The 19,410-nt window shown below is 45.7% G+C and overlaps 1 protein-coding gene across 1 annotated transcript in view; it reads right to left on the bottom strand.

Moving 5' to 3' along the window:
* Nucleotides 1-223: 223 nt before the first annotated feature.
* The window catches only part of OPA1 (OPA1 mitochondrial dynamin like GTPase), a 64,788-nt gene continuing 45,601 nt past the window's right edge, over nucleotides 224-19,410 (bottom strand). Inside the window, exons 30-31 of the mRNA XM_054175579.1 lie at nucleotides 2,168-2,245; nucleotides 224-1,691 (exon numbers count right to left, since the gene is read on the bottom strand). Coding sequence (XP_054031554.1) covers nucleotides 2,181-2,245 — 65 coding nt within the window. The 3' untranslated portion in view covers nucleotides 224-1,691; nucleotides 2,168-2,180. The remainder of the gene's footprint in view (nucleotides 1,692-2,167; nucleotides 2,246-19,410) is intronic.

Here is a 19,410-nt window from a genome sequence, read left to right as displayed (position 1 = left end):
TGGCTTTTTTTTTTGGTTTGCCTTTGTTTTTGTACAAAAAGGGATTTAATGGAAGCAGTACAGACTTAACTCCACGTGCTACACGATCTAAGGACTCCGCCTTCAGAATGGCGCAACCCTTCTGAAGTTCTCTTCAGAGGACGACGATGATGATGGTGCCACAAGCCCATTTTTTTCCTTTTCATTTTTTCCCCCATTCTCACACACTCATTGTTTATTTTTTTTGTTCTTCCAGGAAGCATTTTTAAACAGAAAAGCCCCAACCCTGGGTAGATCAACCTTGAAACACCGAAGCTTTCGACACCGCTTTACGAATCCTTCGGCTCGCCAGGTTTTGTACTGTTTCCTCCGCGAGCAAAAGGAAACAGCACCTGCTGGAACACGTGCAGGTTCCTCTCTTTGTCACACATCAGAAAAGCCAAATTGCCTTTTCAAAAGGGAAGAACAAACCTGAGTCAAATTTTCAAGGTACATCACCAGCAAACTGCAAAGCAAACCGGTTTCGGGCCTAGTATCTTCCTCCACGGAGGCACTCAGAAGCGTACTCCAGATTGTTTGTGGCGAGGTGTGGACAGAAAAACGTGGTGATGATGAATCAGGCACCTATGATACAGAGCCTGCATCGTGCTTAAATTTGCCAGCAGTGACATTCCTACAGCAAAACTGAAAGGCAGTAAAAGAATAGCTGCTTGCTGCTGTCGCTGTGCTGACTGACAGAAATCGAGCGCATGGGGAAGGGCCTTGTGCATAACATTCTGTGAAAAGCAATTTTGGCCTTACAGTAGCTGTTAGGAAAATGAAATTCATTTTATTTTCCCTTGGTTTTTTTTTGTTTTGGTTCAGTAGGTTGGACAAGTTGGAACTGTGGGGAGGATCTGTCTGCATTTCACAGGCACTCGATCGGGTTACTTTGTACTTAGGGGGAAGGGAGGAGTTAAGAAGGAAATCAGAGCCTGTGCAACCCCAGAAATGAAATGTAATCAGCTGTGATTCAAGAGGAACAACGTACATTAGGGGAGAATGGGTAAAAGGAGCAGCTGTTGACATTATTTCCTGAGCCAGACCTTTTCAGGTGTCAGAGAATAGTAGCCTGCCCTTCCACAAGAATTGCTGGGATGGTGTCTCTCAAGAGTTTGGGAGTTCAACAAAATCCACAACTTCCCCTCGAGACCTGAAGGCCACGCTTTTAAATCCGCACCAGTTGGCAGAGAATGCTTCAACACAGCATAACAGATACAAATGGCATCAATTGGAAGGGTGTTTTAATGTACATACAAATACTAAAACTTCTTGTCAAACTCCCAGGATCCTTTGCAGGCAAGAAAATGACAACAAGTAACATAATTTTATGCATCTGATCCAGCTCCACCACACAAGGTAGAGCTTTTCCTTTCAGGAAAAAAACCCCACCAGACCAACAAACCCAAAGACCTTAAATGTACAACTTTAGCAAGCTCCCAAGCTTAGTGACACACAAGTCAGATTCTTATGCCACATAGCTTTGAAAACTAAAAGAGCAGGTGGTCTTTCAGCTGAACTCTGCAGTCCCGTGAGACATTACTTTCTTTCTGTGCCAACGTTTCAGGATGCTCCCCAAAAGCCAGGAGAGAGAATGGGACACAAAAGCCTTATTTACTCAGTCTTCATTGTGGAAGATAGCCTGGAAGAGGCTGCACTCTTGTGTGAAGTTGCTGCTGAGACAAAGGAGATCATTTTAGAACTTCAGCTCTGGTTTCTGAGGAGAACAGAAAGAAATCAATTACCTGCAAGCAATTATTTTTGCTAACAGTGCACAGAGCCTTTAAGGACCAAGAAAGAATCAAAGTGCTTTTATAGATAAGAGAAGTCATTCCCTTCATTTTGATTCCATCTAGTTAGCCCTTACCATACTCTTACCATAGATAAGAATAAGGAACTGAAATCTAATTGCCTCCAGGGCTTCACAATATTTGAGTAATTAGCCAGTAACTGGATTTCTACTACGTTTCATATCTGCTTGTAGCATCAAAGCTGAAAGTGGAGCTCTGCAATTAAGAAGCGAAAGGCAGCAGCAGCAGCCAGGCACTATGAAAGCATCAGCATCTAAAAGAGGTGAGCAATAACTTTATAGTCAAAGATAAGAAAATGGTAGCAATCCCCCCCCCCACCATGACCACAACAGGATTACCTGCTTGAGCAATCTACTTTTCTTGATGGAGGGCTTCTATGAAGGCTTCAAGTTTTTCCTGGATTTCCCGAACTTTCTCTGAGGGAAGTAAGAAGATCACCATTCAAATGATTTCTGCTTAATTGAGGGTATGCCCAGAAAGAGAGCTAAAAAAAAACCACCCCAAAACCCCAAACAACAAACCAAACCTCCAACTCCTGAAAAAAAACACAAGGTGAAGCTAGACAAAGCTCTTGGGCAACCTGATCTGGTTGAGGATGTCCCTGCTGACTGCAGGGGAGGGGTTGGACTGGATGATCTTTGGAGGTGCCTTCCAACCCAGACCATTCTATGAACAAAACTGAATACTGTCATCGTTGCTTTATGCATTTAGTGTCTTAATTGCTAAGATTTAGAACTGTTTCTACATCACAAGTAATGAAACCCTGTCCCCTTTGAAAAACTTCTTCAAACATATTTTAAGATCATCCTGTGAATCTAGTAATTCAGAAATCACACAGAATCACCAAGGTTGGAAGAGACCTCAGAGATCATCAAGTCCAACCTGTCACCACAGACCTCATGACTACTAAACCATGGCACCAAGAGCCACATCCAATCCCCTCGTGAACACCTCCAGGGGTGGTGACTCCACCACCTCCCTGGGCAGAACATTCCAATGGCTAACAACTCTCTCTGGGAAGAACTTTCTCCTCACCTCCAGCCTAAACTTCCCCTGGTGCAGCTTGAGACTTTGTCCTCTTGTTCTGGTGCTGGCTGCCTGGGAGAAGAGACCAACCCCCAAAGCAACCCAATACTAGAAGCGCTTTATTTAACCCTCCCCTGACACTTCCATTAGATCGTTCACTGCAAGTCCACAATCTCAGCTTTTACCTCATTTTCAGAGATGTGCTTTATTTCTAGTTAGTGGCTGATCCAGACAGAGTAATGGTGAGCTGCTACCAACTAATCTTTTATTTCAAGTGTTAGATGTGAGGGGAGAGATTCCAGCCTTGCCATGGAGATTAGGTTTAGTCTGGATCTGGGGAAGAAGCTCTTCAGTATGAGGGTGGTGAGAATGTGGAATAGGCTGCCCAGGGAAGTTATTAATCCTGGACTTCACTCTCCAAAATAAGCAACAGCTGGGAGTTCTGTCCAGTTCTGGGCCCCCTCAGTTCAATAAGGACAGGCAGCCGCTTGACTGAGTGCAGCACAGAGCCACAGAGATGCTGCAGGCAGTGGAACATCTCCCTGCTGAGGCTAGGCTGAGGGAGCTGAAGGCTCTTTAGCTTGGAGCAGAGGAGCCTGAGGGGTGACCTCATTCATGGTGATAAAGATGTGCAGGGCAGTGTCGGGAGGACAGAGCCAGGCTCTGCTCAGGGATGTCCAATGATAGCACAAGGGGCGGTGGGTGCAAGCTGGAGCAGAGGAGGTTCCATGCGAACATAAGGGAAACCTTATTCAGTGTGAGGATGACAAAACACTGGAAGGTGCTTCCCAGAGAGGTTGTGGAGTCTCCTTCTCTGCAGACATTCAAAACCCACCTGGAGGTGTTTCTGTGTGATCTACTCTAAATGATCAGGCTCTGGCAGGGGAGTTGGACTGAATGATCTTTTGAGGTCCCTTCCTACTCCTAACATTTTGTCATTCCCTGTGTGATTAACTAGGGCTTAAATCTCATGACCCAGATGATGCCTTCATGTTGTGTGTTCAAGAGCTTCATTTCTGATGTGGATTAAACAAATTGCTCCATGCTTTGCCCAGGTATGTTCTTTACATTGATGGGGCCATTAGTCCTAGTGAAAGCAGGCAGATTTAACAGTATTAAATGCAAACATCTTCCCTTCTCAACCCCTTGTTAATGAAATAGCCCAGTCCTGAAAATGAATAGCATCAGCAAAATAAAGTCTCTCTAATTATTATTTTACCCTTTAATAAACCCAACTTGTGCCAAGAAAATCTGGTTTAATTGTCTGATTAGGGTCTATTAAAGTAACAGGATAGCAAATATGCATCTCTCCAGAATATACTGAATCAGCTGTGTTTGCTCAGAGAACAGACATACTAAAACTGACTCCATATTATGAGCACTTTATTAAATGGTTTTTATACTTGGGCTGAACTGAAATGATTGCTTAACTGTAATAATTACCAAGCCTTGAGGTAATTTAATACTTTGACAAAACATGCTGGCTATTCTTAAAAAAAGAACAGTTCCAATGACTGCCAAAGAGCTGCAATTATTCATTCCATGCCCTGTATCCTTAGCAGCAGTACAGCCTTTGGCAGCAGCAGCAGCCCCTAGCCAACTTGTAACATTTCCCCCCCCACCCCCCAAGTCCATCCTGCAGCACAGAGCAGCAGTCTGCTAAATTGGTTTGCTTTGCATTTACATAATACTAATCTTACTAAACCAGTAAATAAAAATGCTCAGGCAGAACTCTTCTAATGAGTGCAAGAGCAGGGCCTACCACGCTGGGATAACTGCACAATGTGACATTGCATTTGGAAGGATGATTAACCGTTACAACTCAAGAGTCAGATGTTCCCCATCTTTACTGGGGGAAGTTTACTCCTCTGTGAAATGCACAAGCTGTGCATCCCCATTTTCAGGGTTTTGATTGACACCTAGATGAAAGGATTAGAGGCTTACACTTGTAAATTACAGCAGCATTTGGTTTGAGGCAGGTTTATCAACCATGCCAAACCCAGAACATCACTTGGCTTTCAAAGAAGAACTCTTACAATCTAAATAAAGGGACAGGGAAAGGTGAACTTCCTCTCGCTTTTGTGGTACTGTCTTTGCCAGGTACAAGCAAGTCCTGGATTAAAAGCATTCAGCTTGCTAGCAAATTAATTCTGTAGTGGGTCAAAGCACCTCAGAACTGTTACACAATGCTGCAGGGTCAGGGAAGGCTGTTAAAGTACTACACTCTTACTATGGGTCTAAATACATGCTGTTGCTTACATTGGATTCTAGAAAGGCTGTGGTATGGTCTTTGGTAGTTTAAAAGCAGACCTGAAGTTACAAGTACATAAATCTTCCAGCACCTGTTAAACAGTGATCAAAAATCAAATGAAATCAGTGAAGAGTAAGTGTAACTAAACCCTCGTTTCCATCTTTAGAGCAGTAAAATTCACAGGCCTAGGGGCAATGAATGGCTATTATGCTTCCCATTTACCCCATGTTTACCTAAAAGATAAGCTGGTTCATACATCAACTCATGATGCCTCTTGATCTGGTCATGAATATTCCCATAATCCTCCCTCCATCTCCCATAAAACTTCACTGACAGAATGAGGAAATTCTTTATTCAGATGTCTTGAGATCCTCATTCATGCTCAGTCTCTCCTTATCTCCATATGAAATGATACTGCTACCCCCTCATTTTCTTTTCATTAATCCCCTGATCCTAAATCTAAAAGCCTCAAACCCAGACTAATTGATCTGTAATGAGGATTTGCATATACTGTGAACACAGAAAGATGCAGCAAGAGGTGAAGTTTGCTTTTCCTAATATCATGAACTGCTGAGAAGAGAACCCTCTGAAATACTCAAGTCTTGCTTACTGACTGCTGCCTTCATTAGCAGATAAGCTCAGGGATCTAACTGCAGAAGCTGAGGGATCACTGCACAAATCAGACTGCTAAAGGAAGCTGGCAAACACATCTCCTGAGGGAAGGCCAAAAAAATAGCAAAATAATATTAAACACCAATGACAAAAGCAAAGTACCTCACTGCTTGCTTTCAACCCTGGTCTAAATAGCAACAAAATGGGGGTTTTTTAGGTTATTTTCCCACAAAGTCTCTCTTGCTTATGCTTCTGAGGTTGCAAGGTCAAGAAATACTGTAAAAACCTTCTGGACACAGATTCATCTTTTATTCTGATGAAACTTCTAGTATGAAACAATCATGGAAAACAAAGAGTTCATATCTGGTTATAAGTCCTCCAGCTCTATATGAAAGTGATTTCTGCCTCCAACTTATGTTTAAGTGGCTTTGATATTTGAAAGCTCATAGTTATTACTCCTTTTGCTCTGGTTTGTGAATAGAATAAAGCAGGTTGGAAGAGACCTTCAAGATCATGGTGTCCAACCTATCATCCAACACCACCTAATCAACTAAACCATGGCACCAAGCATCCTGTCAAGCCTCGTCCTGAACACCCCCAGCGACGGCAACCCCACCACCTCCTCGAGCAGCCCATTCCAATGGGCAATCACTCTCTCTGTGTAAAACTTCCTCCTAACCTCCAGCCTAAATCTCCCCTGACGCCGCCTGAGACTGTGTCCTCTTGTTCTGGTGCTGGTTGCCTGGGAGAAGAGACCAACCTCTGCCTCACTACAACCCCCCTTCAGGTAGTTCTGGAGAGCAATAAGGTCACCCCTGAGTCTCCTCCTCTCCAGGCTAAGCAACCCCAGCTCCCTCAGTCTCTCCTCACAGGGCTGTGTTCCAAGCCCCTCACCAACCTTGTTGCCCTTCTCTGGACACGCTCCAGCAAGTCAACCTCCTTCCTAAACTGAGGAGCCCAGAACTGGACACAGTACTTGAGGTGCTTTAGACTTTAGTCCTTTTCCCCCCTTCCTTTCTCAGTCTCTTCCTTGTCTATAAACATTCTCACTGCTTGCTGGACTTGATGATCCTTGGGGTCTCTTCCAACCTTAGTTATACTGTGATACTGGGCTACTCCTGTGTTATGGTTAATTAACCACAGAGGCACAGAGATGTTGAATTTACAGCTCTGAATGCATCATCTTTCCTCTGGCCAAAAGGAAAGCCCAGTCTGGAGTCAGATCTCATCAGAATGCCCAGCAGCACACCGTTAAAAACTGCCAACGCTGATCCACAGTTTCCTGTTGCAAGCCAAAGTTTAGCTCAGGGCTACCCAAGACACAACCTCCTTGCTGAAGGCAGCCCCCTGTGAACAGCAGGGTGGAGAAGGGCAGCCGGCGGAAGTCACCTCTTCAGAGCTCAGCCTTCTGTATCACCTTCCTGGGTTTTCTAAGGGCTAAGCTTTGCTGCTTCTGGAAACAATGTAAGGGAGCATGCTCACAGCCACTCTAAATAAGGCCCCAGAAAGCAGACTTTCCACCCGCAGTTCAAGCCCTGCACTAACCTGCTTCCTCATGTCTCACACAAGCACAGCCCAAGGGCTAATGTAATTTACTGATTGCTGCAAGGTCATGTCCTGCTGGATCTTTGGAAAACCTCTGAAACTACCCAGCACGGTTTTTTTGCCAGTTTCCTCTCGTTCACAGGCCATGTTTTCCTCTGGGTGAGGCCAAGAGGAAAGCTAAAGTTTTGAGGAGGGCAGGAAAGAGGGGGTGGAGGGGTGGGAATGGAAGGGGTACAGCCAAAACCACCCAGGCTGCCCTTAAAGAGCCAGAACATCATTTATCAGCACTAAAGACAGATTTATGAGTAGAAGGCCCCCTCTGTTCCTTTAAGGCTGCAAAACAGATGGGAAGTGAATGGACAGTCAAAGGGTCAAGAAAACACGTGGGAGGTGCTGCTTGTCTGCTGTATGTATGCTCCCAGCATAAGAAAGAGGTCAAGATTGTAACTGCATGGCTGGGTGCTGGGAAGGCCTTTTCTTGAAGCTGGTACAAAGACAAACGCTGTTCCTCATCCTGCTGTCAAACTGCTATAAATATTGGCTGGTCAAGACTTTCAGCAGCTAAAAGTTTCTTTAGTTTTTTCAAAGAAAACCCCCAAAACCAAACCAAGCCTGGGCAGGAGGCTGAATCATGGGAGTGCTTCTTAAACAATTAGCTCCTCAGTGCAATAAAAGCACTGCAGAACCCTGGAGAAGTTTAAATGGAATTTAGAGTAGCTCATGTAGTAAATCCATAATTCATTAAAAAAATGTTCTGCCTGTAAAATGCAAGCTTGCAGAAACCAGCCAGCATGCTCTTGAGGTGCTAGCAGTTAAGACTGGAGGAAGCTGCTAACTGGTGCTGCCATCACAGCAGCTTTCCTTTGGTGCTACAGAAATGTTTCTCACCTGTGCGTCAACCTCTAAGGAGCTCTGCACTTGCAGCCAGTTTAATGGAGTTCTTTCCATAAATTCTGACTCCAAAGTACACTCACAGGATAATTATGGCACATCAATATTGTAAATACACTTACACATGAGGCTTCCTTTCTCAGGTATGTAGAGCTAGGCATACATCATCATATACACCAGAGCCACTGACTTCTTTAACCTGGAGAAGAGGAGGCTCAGGAGAGATCTTATTGCTGTCTACAACTACCTGAAGGGTGGTTGTAGCCAGGAGGAGGTTTGTGTCTTCTCCCAGGCAACAAGAGGACACAGTCTCAAGCTGTGCCAGGGGAAGTTTAGGCTGGAGGTGAGGAGAAAGTTCTTCCCAGAGAGAGCCATTGGAATGTGCTGCCCAGGGAAGCAGTGGAGTCACCGTCACTGGAGGTGTTCAAGAGGGGATTGGACGTGGCACTTGGTGCCATGGTTTAGAAGTCATAAGGTCTTGGGTGACAGGTTGGACTTGATGATCTTTGAGGTCTTTTCCAACCTTATTGATTCTATGATTCTCTACTTGCCTTAAGTCCCTTTGCCACCCTGAAATAAAAAGTATCTTAATCTGAACACCATCTAGAATCCTTGTGCTCCAGTTACCAGTTGCAGAAAGGCAGCAATGAAGACTGGGACATCCTTTAACTGTCCAGGTGAGATGCTGTCATTATTAAATAGATGAAGAGAATATTTCAGTGTCCTCTCAGAAAGAGTTCTTTTTAACCCTAGAACAAGACCAGGCACTAAACATATTATTTTAGTATCACTATTAAAATCTCCAACAGCTTCATGGATATCAGTTCCTCAGCAACTGGCCTGCTGGTGATCTGGTAGAGAAAAAAATCTCTCTCCTTTTGCATGGCATTAATGGGACAAAACACCAAGGAGCCTGTTTCTTTCAAAGACACATATATACAGTGTGCATTTTTTCTTCTCCCTGTTGTAGGTGAATCCTTCTCTAAACCAGGATTTAGCCTGCTGTAGAAACATAAAATCTTAGTCTTAAGAAGTAATTTTAGACAGGAAAGAAAAAAAACCACAATCATCACAGCTGTCATTCCCTGAAGTCACTTCTATTGCAATGATTAATAGATTAATTATTAACCCCTGCACATCACAGCTGAGGAAGGCTATCAGCTGCCTGTATTTCAGGCACCACCTTTACTTCAGACTAAAGATGATCAGACAGCAAAGAGAGCTTGTCAGAAAACACCTCAGCTATTATTCCAAGGCTTTGAGCATTAGAATGTTATTTTAGCATTGCTAATGCTTTTTTAGCACCAGAAACAGGAACTGTGCATTGTGCTGATGAAACTGCAGGTTACTAATCAATCAGTGTCTTGAACTGTAGCCGGCCCAGACTCACAAGCAAGACCTCTGTGGCTTTATGAAACAGCTTCAGCGACACATTCACCCCCTGCTCAGACCAACAGAAGAGAAGCTGTGCTTCATGGAGTGGTCTCCAGGGCTCCTCAGGCTGGCAAGCACCAAGCCTCTCTGACAGAACACATGAGAATGGAGGGCTGAAGCACAGCTATGTAGACTTCAGGCCAGCTATGTTTCTACAGGCTGTTACACAAGAGCCTCACTTGTCTACAGAGCAGAAAGTGAGCGTGAAGTGAAACCAAATCATGATGTGAAGTCACCAAGTAGTGTTTTACACTCCTACACTCTCATTAAAGTTAGCTTATTGTACAAATGATTATTAGCCCATATTAAGCTGAAAGTTGGAGAGTCATGATGTCTGCACAGCAAGGTAGGACCAACACCTTTTGGTCTTTTCTCTCTACCTGAGGTTCTAAATTCAAACTCAATCTGCTTACTGCCCTTCTAGAAGGAGCTTAGTGGCAGAATGACAAAGCAGGCTCACACCCTGAACCAGGCTTATGGACACTGAAAGACTGCATTTCAAAATCAAACCATTAATCTAGAATGAATCAGAACATGGTGCTTGTTATTTTGGGGGGGAATAGTGAAAAGTGAAACAAAACAAAACTGCTTGTCAGGAAGAAAGGACACACACAGCAATAAAGGTAAATTACTTATATACAGGCTACTGTAACCTTAAGGCTGAAATGAGATATATCTGTATCTGTATCCTGAGATTTGTTGATTCTCCAGTCAGAATCACAGAACATTAGGGGTTGGAAGGGACCTTGAAAGATAATCCAGTCCAACCCCACTGCCAGAGCAGGGGCTTCACATGAAAGACTCTCTAAAAGAACTCTGACCATTTTGATTTTAGATCATAACAATAAACTGAATTTTTGACAGTCATAAACTTAAGTCATCATGCCCTGAAGGACATCAGCTCCTTCTTTTGTTTTTTATTGTCAGTTATCATCATTCCTAGCTGAAAGCATTTTTGGTTTTATGTAGACTTCTAAACTGGAAGCAAAGTGGAGTCCACTACAACATTAGCAATGGGCAACATACAGCACATTGACCTCTCCAGCTTTTGGACATGTCAATGTTGCATACCACACTTTTCCACACTAGTTCAGAGCAAAACCATACCTGGACAGTTTCAAAGCCTGCACTTATACAAACAGCAATCTCCCCACCAGAGGAACTGATTTCAATTGTCATTAATGGGTAACCTCACAAGCAACTAGTACCAGAAAGAAAATAGCATCCAATCAGATGTTTTGATCCTTGCCTCATTGAGGAAATGTAAGGGGAAAAAAAAACCCTCTAAATTTGGAAGACAACATCAGAATGACCCTCAAGTACAAGAGACATAGGTCCAGGGTAAGATTAACAGGCACTAAATCTGTCACTACTCCTGTAGCAGTTCATCACTGGTTTTCAGTGTCAGCTTTAAGTGATAGGCTTCGCTGAGTCAATGACAAATGTGCTGAACTTTGTAAGGAGCCTGGTTTCAGAACCTGGACATCAGTGCCTAACTCTTCATCAATAACTTTAAGGAATCACAGCAGGCAGACTTTGGTCAGCTGGGATTCTTAAGTTAAGTAAACCATCACTCCATCACAGGAGGTTTACAAGTGATGTATGTTCTCCCTTGAGGATTACTTCCCTCTCTGAGAAGATGCAGCTTTTTAAAGCACTTTCTGCCATGACACAAAGCAGGAACTACCTTATCTGCACTTTGACACAGACTGTCTTACACATTCTTCTGCTTTTAATTCATTAGTTTTGTGCAGCTGCCCCAAAACTCCCAGAAGAAGCAAGCCCTCCCCCCCAGCCCCCAATGTAAACATTCAACCAGTGTCTTTCATGTCAAAGCACACTTGCTTGGGTTAATTTAATAATCCATGTGGGATTAAAATCATGATAATCATGCAAAGCCAAAAATTTGCATTCTACCACAAAAGGAGCTCAGAAAGTCAGGAACCCTACTAAAGATAACAGAATACACTGTCGTTGGCTTGCTCTTGTTCAAAGGTAGTGTGGCTGGAAAGCTGCCTGGCAGAAAGGGACCTGGGAATCTAATGGACAAGCAGCTGAATACGAGCCAGCAGTGTGCCCAGGTGGCCAAGAAAGCCAGTGGCATCCTGGCTGGGATTAGAAATGCTGTGTCCAGAAAGAGCAGGGTTGCTATTGTCCCCTGGTGGCACTGGTGAGGCCACACCTCGAGTACTGTATTCAGACTAAGATCTGCTTATTTGAGAGGTGATCTTTCCCTCACAGCTGAAGCTCTGCCTGCTACAAAATGCTGCAACCTTTTCAAAGAGTTGAACCTAGTAAAGGGAGAAAATGGAAGCAAAGACTTTAGAAAGCCAAGCCAAGGCATGATTTTAGGGAGCACAAGTAATCAACAATGCCATGTAGGACAGAGGTCAAATCAAAATAGTGTTGACAGTCACCTCAAGGGACTAAAATTTAATTAGGCTACTGCAATGACCCCAAAGGATTACTTTCACACAACAATTTAGTTCTGCAGCTAACAGCAATGAAAGAAAACCCCAAAAAAGTGGCCAGAGCAAGCAATCATCTACAAAGTACTGCTCAGAGACTTCATCCCCAACTTTGCATAAATGCATAACAAAAAAAAGAAGAGACCAGCTTGGATTTAAATCAGTTTGTTGCATACAACAGACACAAAAGAGCCCACTCAGCTTAGCCAAATTCCAGCTCCTGAGTCAGCAACCTGCATATGGAAGTATCAACCTTGGCTAAGATTAGTTTCTAAACTCCATTAAAATGGCAAGTTTATTATATACATATATATTAAATCCTTCATGCTCAAAGCCTGCTAAAGGTTTACCTCCAGCACTAATGGATTCAATGTGAGAAAAAAAAAATGAAGGTGAAGACTTTAATGCAGTGACTTTAAAGCAATGACTTTAGATATAAAACCTGAAAGCATTTTAGGGTAGCACTGGTTTATTTCGTTTCAAAATGGTTTAATTTTACACAGAAACAGTGAAGTTCTGCAAGCTGCTGTATTTTATACCTTACAAGTGGATGGCAGGATTCAAAGAAATGATCCTAAGCTCTCTTTTCTTCATGCAAGGGCTAACTCCTCACAGCTCTTGTACAGGAAGAAGTCTCAGCTAGCCCATGCATGGCACCTGTGCAGCTGTCAGTGCTACTGACAAATGGACTTGGAGGCCAACCGCTTCACATTTGTATCTGGTAATTCCAGGATGAGGTTTCTGCCCCTGTACACTGCACTGGTTAGGCCACACCTTGAGTACTGTGTCCACTTCTGGGCCCCTCAGTTTAGGAAGGAGGTTGACTTGCTGGAACGAGTCCAGAGAAGAGCAACAAAGCTGGGGAGGGGTTTGGAACACAGCCCTGTGAGGAGAGGCTGAGGGAGCTGGGGTTGCTTAGCCTGGAGAAGAGGAGACTCAGGGGAGACCTTATTGCTCTCTACAACTACCTGAAGGAAGGTTGTAGACAGGTGGAGGTTGGTCTCTTCTCCCAGGCAACCAGCACCAGAACAAGAGGACACAGTCTCAAGCTGTGCCAGGGGAGGTTTAGGCTGGAGGTTAGGAAGAAATTCTACACAGAGAGAGTGATTGCCCATTGGAATGTGCTGCCCAGGGAGGTGGTGGAGTCATCATCACTGGAGGTATTTAGGAGGAGACTTGATAGGGTGCTTGGTTGCATGGTTTAGTTGATTAGATGGTGTTGGATAATAGGTTGGACTTGATGACCTCAAAGGTCTCCTCCAACCTGGTTTATTCTATTCTATTTCACAAGTCCAACCCCATCTCCTGCCAATGACTCTCCTTGTGCAAGTGCACACAGTTTACTTATAATTTGGTGAAGTTCTGGTGTTTCTTTTCCTTTCTTAACTTGTGAGGAAAGAGGATATTGGATGAGTACTTTGCTGACTCCTGTTAAGTAGGAGTCTCTATTACAGGAAGGATCTGGATGTGCAGCAAAGTGTCCAGAGAAGGGCCACAAGGATGATCAGAGGGCTGAAGCACCTCTTCTATGAAGACAGACTGAGAGAGTTGGGGCTGTTCAGTCTGGAGAAGAGAAGGCTCCCAGGAGACCTTATTGTGGCCTTCCAGTATCTGAAGGGGGCTACAAGAAAGCTGGGGAGGGACTTTTTAGGGTGTCAGCAAGTGATAGGACCTGGGGGGGAATGGAAAAAATCCCTAGAAATGGGTAGGTTCAGATTGGATGTGAGGAAGAAGTTAGTCTCCATGAGAGTCGTGAGACACTGGCACAGGTTGCTCAGGGAGGTGGTGGAAGCCTCATCCCTGGAGGTTTTGAAGGCCAGGCTGAATGTGGCTCTGAGCAACCTGCTGTAGTGTGAGGTGTCCCTGCCCATGGCAGGGGGGTTGGAACTGGCTGATCTTTGAGGTCTCTTCCAACCCTGACAATTCTATGATTGTAAGTAAGATACTTTGCATGTACTATCCATAACTGTGTTTGTCCTGTGCATGGAAAAGATGCCTGTGCAACGTTCACAGCTTAGCTGTTTAAAAGGAATACAGGAGAAGGAGGAAATGAAGATAGAGCACACTTATGTCTTTGGGGTCTGTGAAATCGATTCTCCAGGGAAGTCAATGGCAAAGCTACTGCTGGCAACCAGGATTCACCTTGGTGTATTCAATATACATGTGCACCCCCTAGCACATTTGAAATGCTACTGCAGCATGGGTATCTCTAGCTTAGGTTTACCATCAGACACTGGAAGATGCCATTTCCTTTCTGACATTATGAAAGCATTCAGTTCACAGAATCACCAAGGTTGGAAGAGACCTCAAAGATCACCAAGTCCAACCTGTCACCCAACACCTCATGACTAAACCATGGCACCAAGTGCCATGTCCAATCTCCTCTTGAACACCTCCAGGGATGGGGACTCCACCACCCCCCCAGGCAGCCCATTCCAATGGCCAACGACTCACAATAGGTTTTTAGTACCAAAGCTTACCAAACAAATACTTTCCATGCAGCTGCTAATGACAAATGTGTAACTGCTTGAAAGTGTCCAGTGCAGAGCAACAAAGATGCTGAAAGCAGTGGAACAATTCCCTGCTGAGGATAGGCTGGGGGAGCTGAGAGCTCTTTAGCTTGGAGCAGAGGAGCCTGAGGGGTGACCTCATTCATAGGGATAAAGATGTGCAGGGCAGTGTCAGGAGGACAGAGCCAGGCTCTGCTCAGTGATAGGACAAGGGGCAGTGGGTGCAAGCTGGAGCAGAGGAGGTTTCATGTGAACAGAAGCAAAAACTTTTTCACTGTGAGAGTGACAAAACACTGGAAGGTGCTGCCCAGAGAGCTTGTGGAGCCTCCTTCTCTGGAGACATTCAAAACCCATCTGGATGTGCTCCTGTGTGACCTGCCCTAAATGATTGGGCTCTGGCAGGGGGTTGGACTGGATGGGCTTTGGAGGTCCCTTCCAACCCCTACCATTCTGTGATTCTTTGATTCTGTGTGAACTGAGCAAAAATAACCACCCTCTACAATCTTCATAATTTATGTGTCTTACCAACAAACAAAAAAGAGTGGAAAGCAAGCAGGACGAGGCTTAGCAAATGCATCTTCCCCACAGAGGGGGAAAACTAACATCCAAGCCACCAAGGTCCACTGCATAAGCTGTGCTTATGCATCAAAAAGCAAGACAAAGTAATCAGAGGCAGAGAGCTTGGCACCAGCTCTGCTGCATGCTCATCCTCCTCACTCCTCCGGCAAAGGCCACGCATTGCCATCTTGTGCTGGAAAGCTGTACAGCAGCCCGCTGACTGCACCGAGTTCCAGCCGCTGAGGAAGTTTGCTTTGGCCCTTCATAGAGAAAGAGCAAATCCCACAGAGCAGGATTTGGGAAACATTTGGTAGTTCTGGGAAGTCTTTCACTAGGAGCTTAATATTACCAATAAAAAAAAGAGATGTGGGGAAGGGGAGGGGAGGGGAGGGGAGGGGAGGGGAGGGGAGGGGAGGGGAGGGGAGGGGAGGGGAGGGGAGGGGAGGGGAGGGGAGGGGAGGGGAGGGGAGGGGAGGGGAGGGGAGGGGAGGGGAGGGGAGGGGAGGGGAGGGGAGGGGAGGGGAGGGGAGGGGAGGGGAGGGGAGGGGAGGGGGAGGGGAGGGGAGGGGAGGGGAGGGGAGGAAAGGAAGGAAAGAGGAGGGGAGGGGAGGAAAGGAGAGGAAGGAAAGAGGAGGGGAGGGGAGGAAAGGAGAGGAAGGAAAGAGGAGGGGAGGGGAGGAAAGGAGAGGAAGGAAAGAGGAGGGGAGGAAAGGAAGGAAAGAGGAGGGGAGGAAAGGAAGGAAAGAGGAGGGGAGGAAAGGAAGGAAAGAGGAGGGGAGGAAGGAAAGAAAGAGGAGGGGAGGAAAGGAAAGAAAGAGGAGGGGAGGAAAGGAAAGAAAGAGGAGGAGGAAAGGAAAGAAAGAGGAGGGGAGGAAAGGAATGAAAGAGGAGGGGAGGAAAGGAAAGAAAGAGGAGGGGAGGAAAGGAAAGAAAGAGGAGGGAGGAAAGGAAAGAAAGAGGAGGGGAGGAAGGAAAGAAAGAGGAGGGGAGGAAAGGAAAGAAAGAGGAGGGGAGGGAAGGAAAGAAAGAGGAGAGGAGGGAAGGAAGAAAGAGGAGGGGAGGGAAGGAAAGAAAGAGGAGGGGAGGAAAGGAAAGAAAGAGGAGGGGAGGAAAGGAAAGAAAATGGGAGGAAAGGAAAGGAAGGAAAGAGGAGGGGAGGAAAGGAAGGAAAGAGGAGGGGAGGAAAGGAAAGAAAGAGGAGGGGAGGAAAGGAAAGAAAGAGGAGGGGAGGAAAGGAAAGAAAGAGGAGGGGAGGAAAGGAAGGAAAGAGGAGGGGAGGAAAGGAAAGAAAGAGGAGGGGAGGAAAGGAAAGAAAGAGGAGGGGAGGAAAGGAAAGAAAGAGGAGGGGAGGAAAGGAAAGAAAGAGGAGGGGAGGAAAGGAAAGAAAGAGGAGGGGAGGAAAGGAAAGAAAGAGGAGGGGAGGGAAGGAAAGAAAGAGGAGAGGAGGGAAGGAAAGAAAGAGGAGGGGAGGGAAGGAAAGAAAGAGGAGGGGAGGAAAGGAAAGAAAGAGGAGGGGAGGAAAGGAAAGAAAGGAGGGGAGGAAAGGAAAGAAAGGAGGGGAGGAAAGGAAAGAAAGGAGGGGAGGAAAGGAAAGAAAGGAGGGGAGGAAAGGAAAGAAAGAGGAGGGGAGGGAAGGAAAGAAAGAGGAGGGGAGGGAAGGAAAGAAAGAGGAGGGGAGGGAAGGAAAGAAAGAGGAGGGGAGGGAAGGAAAGAAAGAGGAGGGGAGGGAAGGAAAGAAAGAGGAGGGGAGGAAAGGAAAGAAAGAGGAGGGGAGGAAAGGAAAGAAAGAGGAGGGGAGGAAAGGAAAGAAAGAGGAGGGGAGGGAAGGAAAGAAAGAGGAGGGGAGGGAAGGAAAGAAAGAGGAGGGGAGGGAAGGAAAGAAAGAGGAGGGGAGGGAAGGAAAGAAAGAGGAGGGGAGGGAAGGAAAGAAAGAGGAGGGGAGGGAAGGAAAGAAAGAGGAGGGGAGGGAAGGAAAGAAAGAGGAGGGGAGGGAAGGAAAGAAAGAGGAGGGGAGGAAAGGAAAGAAAGAGGAGGGGAGGAAAGGAAAGAAGAGGAGGGGAGGAAAGGAAAGAAAGAGGAGGGGAGGGAAGGAAAGAAAGAGGAGGGGAGGGAAGGAAAGAAAGAGGAGGGGAGGGAAGGAAAGAAAGAGGAGGGGAGGGAAGGAAAGAAAGAGGAGGGGGAGGGAAGGAAAGGAAAGAAAGAGGAGGGGGAGGGAAGGAAAGGAAAGAAAGAGGAGGGGGAGGGAAGGAAAGGAAAGAAAGAGGAGGGGGAGGGACGGAAAGGAAAGAAAGAGGAGGGGGAGGGAAGGAAAGGAAAGAAAGAGGAGGGGGAGGGAAGGAAAGGAAAGAAAGAGGAGGGGGAGGGAAGGAAAGGAAAGAAAGAGGAGGGGGAGGGAAGGAAAGGAAAGAAAGAGGAGGGGGAGGGAAGGAAAGAAGGAGGAGGAAAACTATTACTCAATACATAAAAATATAATTATAAAGATAGAGTTGTAGGGCAGCTGTGGCTTCAAAACACTGCCTTTCTGCCTTTTATATATAAGCAATCCACTTCAGCATTGCCATCATAATGATCCTGAAGCAGCTGCAGGCATAGAAGATTTTTCCCTTCAGCCACAAATGCAATTCAAACAGGGCAGTCCTGCCAAGAGGCAGTTTTGTAAGGGGGAATTCTCCATTTAAATTATTCAAGTTTACCATTGTACTTTTAACAACTTCTACCCCATTTCCCTTCTTACAGATCCTAGCACACAGTAGATAAAAAATGTCATTTAACTAAAAATTATAGTTGTATGGAATGTAAGTTTCCAGTCAAAGGCATGGCTAACAACTCTCTCTGGGAAGAACTTTCTCCTCACCTCCAGCCTAAACTTCCCCTGGCACAGCTTGAGACTGTGTCCTCTTGTTCTGGTGCTGGTTGCCTGGGAGAAGAGACCAACCCCCTCCTGGCTACAACCTCCCTTCAAGTAGTTGTAGAGAGCAATAAGGTCTCCCCTGAGCCTCCTGTTCTCCAGGCTAAGCAATCCCAGCTCCCTCAGCCTCTCCTCACAGGGCTGTGCTCCAACTCCCTCCCTAGCCTTGTTACCCTTCTCTGGACACCTTCCAGCAACTCAACATCTTTCCTAAACTGAGGAGCCCAGAAGTGGACACAGGACTCAAGGTGTGGCCTAACCAGTGCTGAGTACAGGGCACAATGACTTCCCTGCTCCTGCTGGCCACACTATTCTTGATGCAGGCCAGGATGCCATTGGCCTTCTTGGCCACCTGGGCACACTGCTGACTCGTGTTCATCTGGCTGTCAATCAGTACCCTCAGGTCCCTTTCTGCCTGGCTGCTCTCCAGCCACTCTGACCCCAGCCTGTAGCACTGCATGGGGTTGCTGTGGCCAAAGTGCAGCACCTGACACTTGGACTTGTTGAATGCCATCCTGTTGGACTCTGCCCATCTGTCCAGCTGGTCAAGGTCCCTCTGCAGATTCCTTCTACCCTCTAAGAGATCAACACCTGCTCCCAACTTGGTGTCATCTGCAAATTTGCTGATGACTGACTCAATCCCCTCATCCAGATCAACAACAAAGCTACTGGACATAGCATGATAAACATAGCATGGAAAATTGCCCAGGCTGATGGGCTCTGAACTGGCTGTTGCTTCTCCCAAAAGAACTTGGGAGACTTAGCAGACAGTCCAGCAGAGCCATCAGCTCATTGCTCACCACTAGGCAAAAAGGAAAAGGGCTACAATGAATTACTGTGAAAAGACCAGACTGAAACCCAGCAAGCATCATAATGCAACTGCACAAATCCACAGTGCAGAACAATTTCAAATCTTGTCTGCAGTTCAGCTCTTTCAGCTCAAAAAGGGCTTAGTAGAACAGGAAAAAAAACCCAAGAGAAAAAAGTGGCAAGGCTGATTGAAGCCATAAAACAATGTTCACACAAGGAGCAACCCCACAGATGAGAACTTTTCGAGCCAGCAAAGAGAGGAACAAGTGCAGTAACACAAATACCTATGAAGTCATGAGTGGCACAAAAAACCAACAGGGAAAGGTTACTGAATGCTTCTCACAGGGCAAGCACTAAGGAGACCCAAATGGAACTGGCAGGTGGCTCAAGAGCAAACAAAGGGAAGTAGTTTTTCACACATTGTGTAGTCAAACTCTGGAACTAATTGCCACAGGATGTTGCAGATGCCAAAGTTTCCATGAGTTCAAAAAGCAATTAGGAGAAATTCAGAGCAAGGGGGGTAAAAAAAAAATAGTCTAGGAATGGCTATTAATCACAAAGATGTTAC

The sequence above is a fragment of the Dryobates pubescens genome, chromosome 32 (genome assembly GCF_014839835.1).
Source record: "Dryobates pubescens isolate bDryPub1 chromosome 32, bDryPub1.pri, whole genome shotgun sequence".
Lineage (NCBI taxonomy): Eukaryota > Metazoa > Chordata > Aves > Piciformes > Picidae > Dryobates > Dryobates pubescens.
This window is presented reverse-complemented; position numbering and strand designations above follow the sequence as displayed.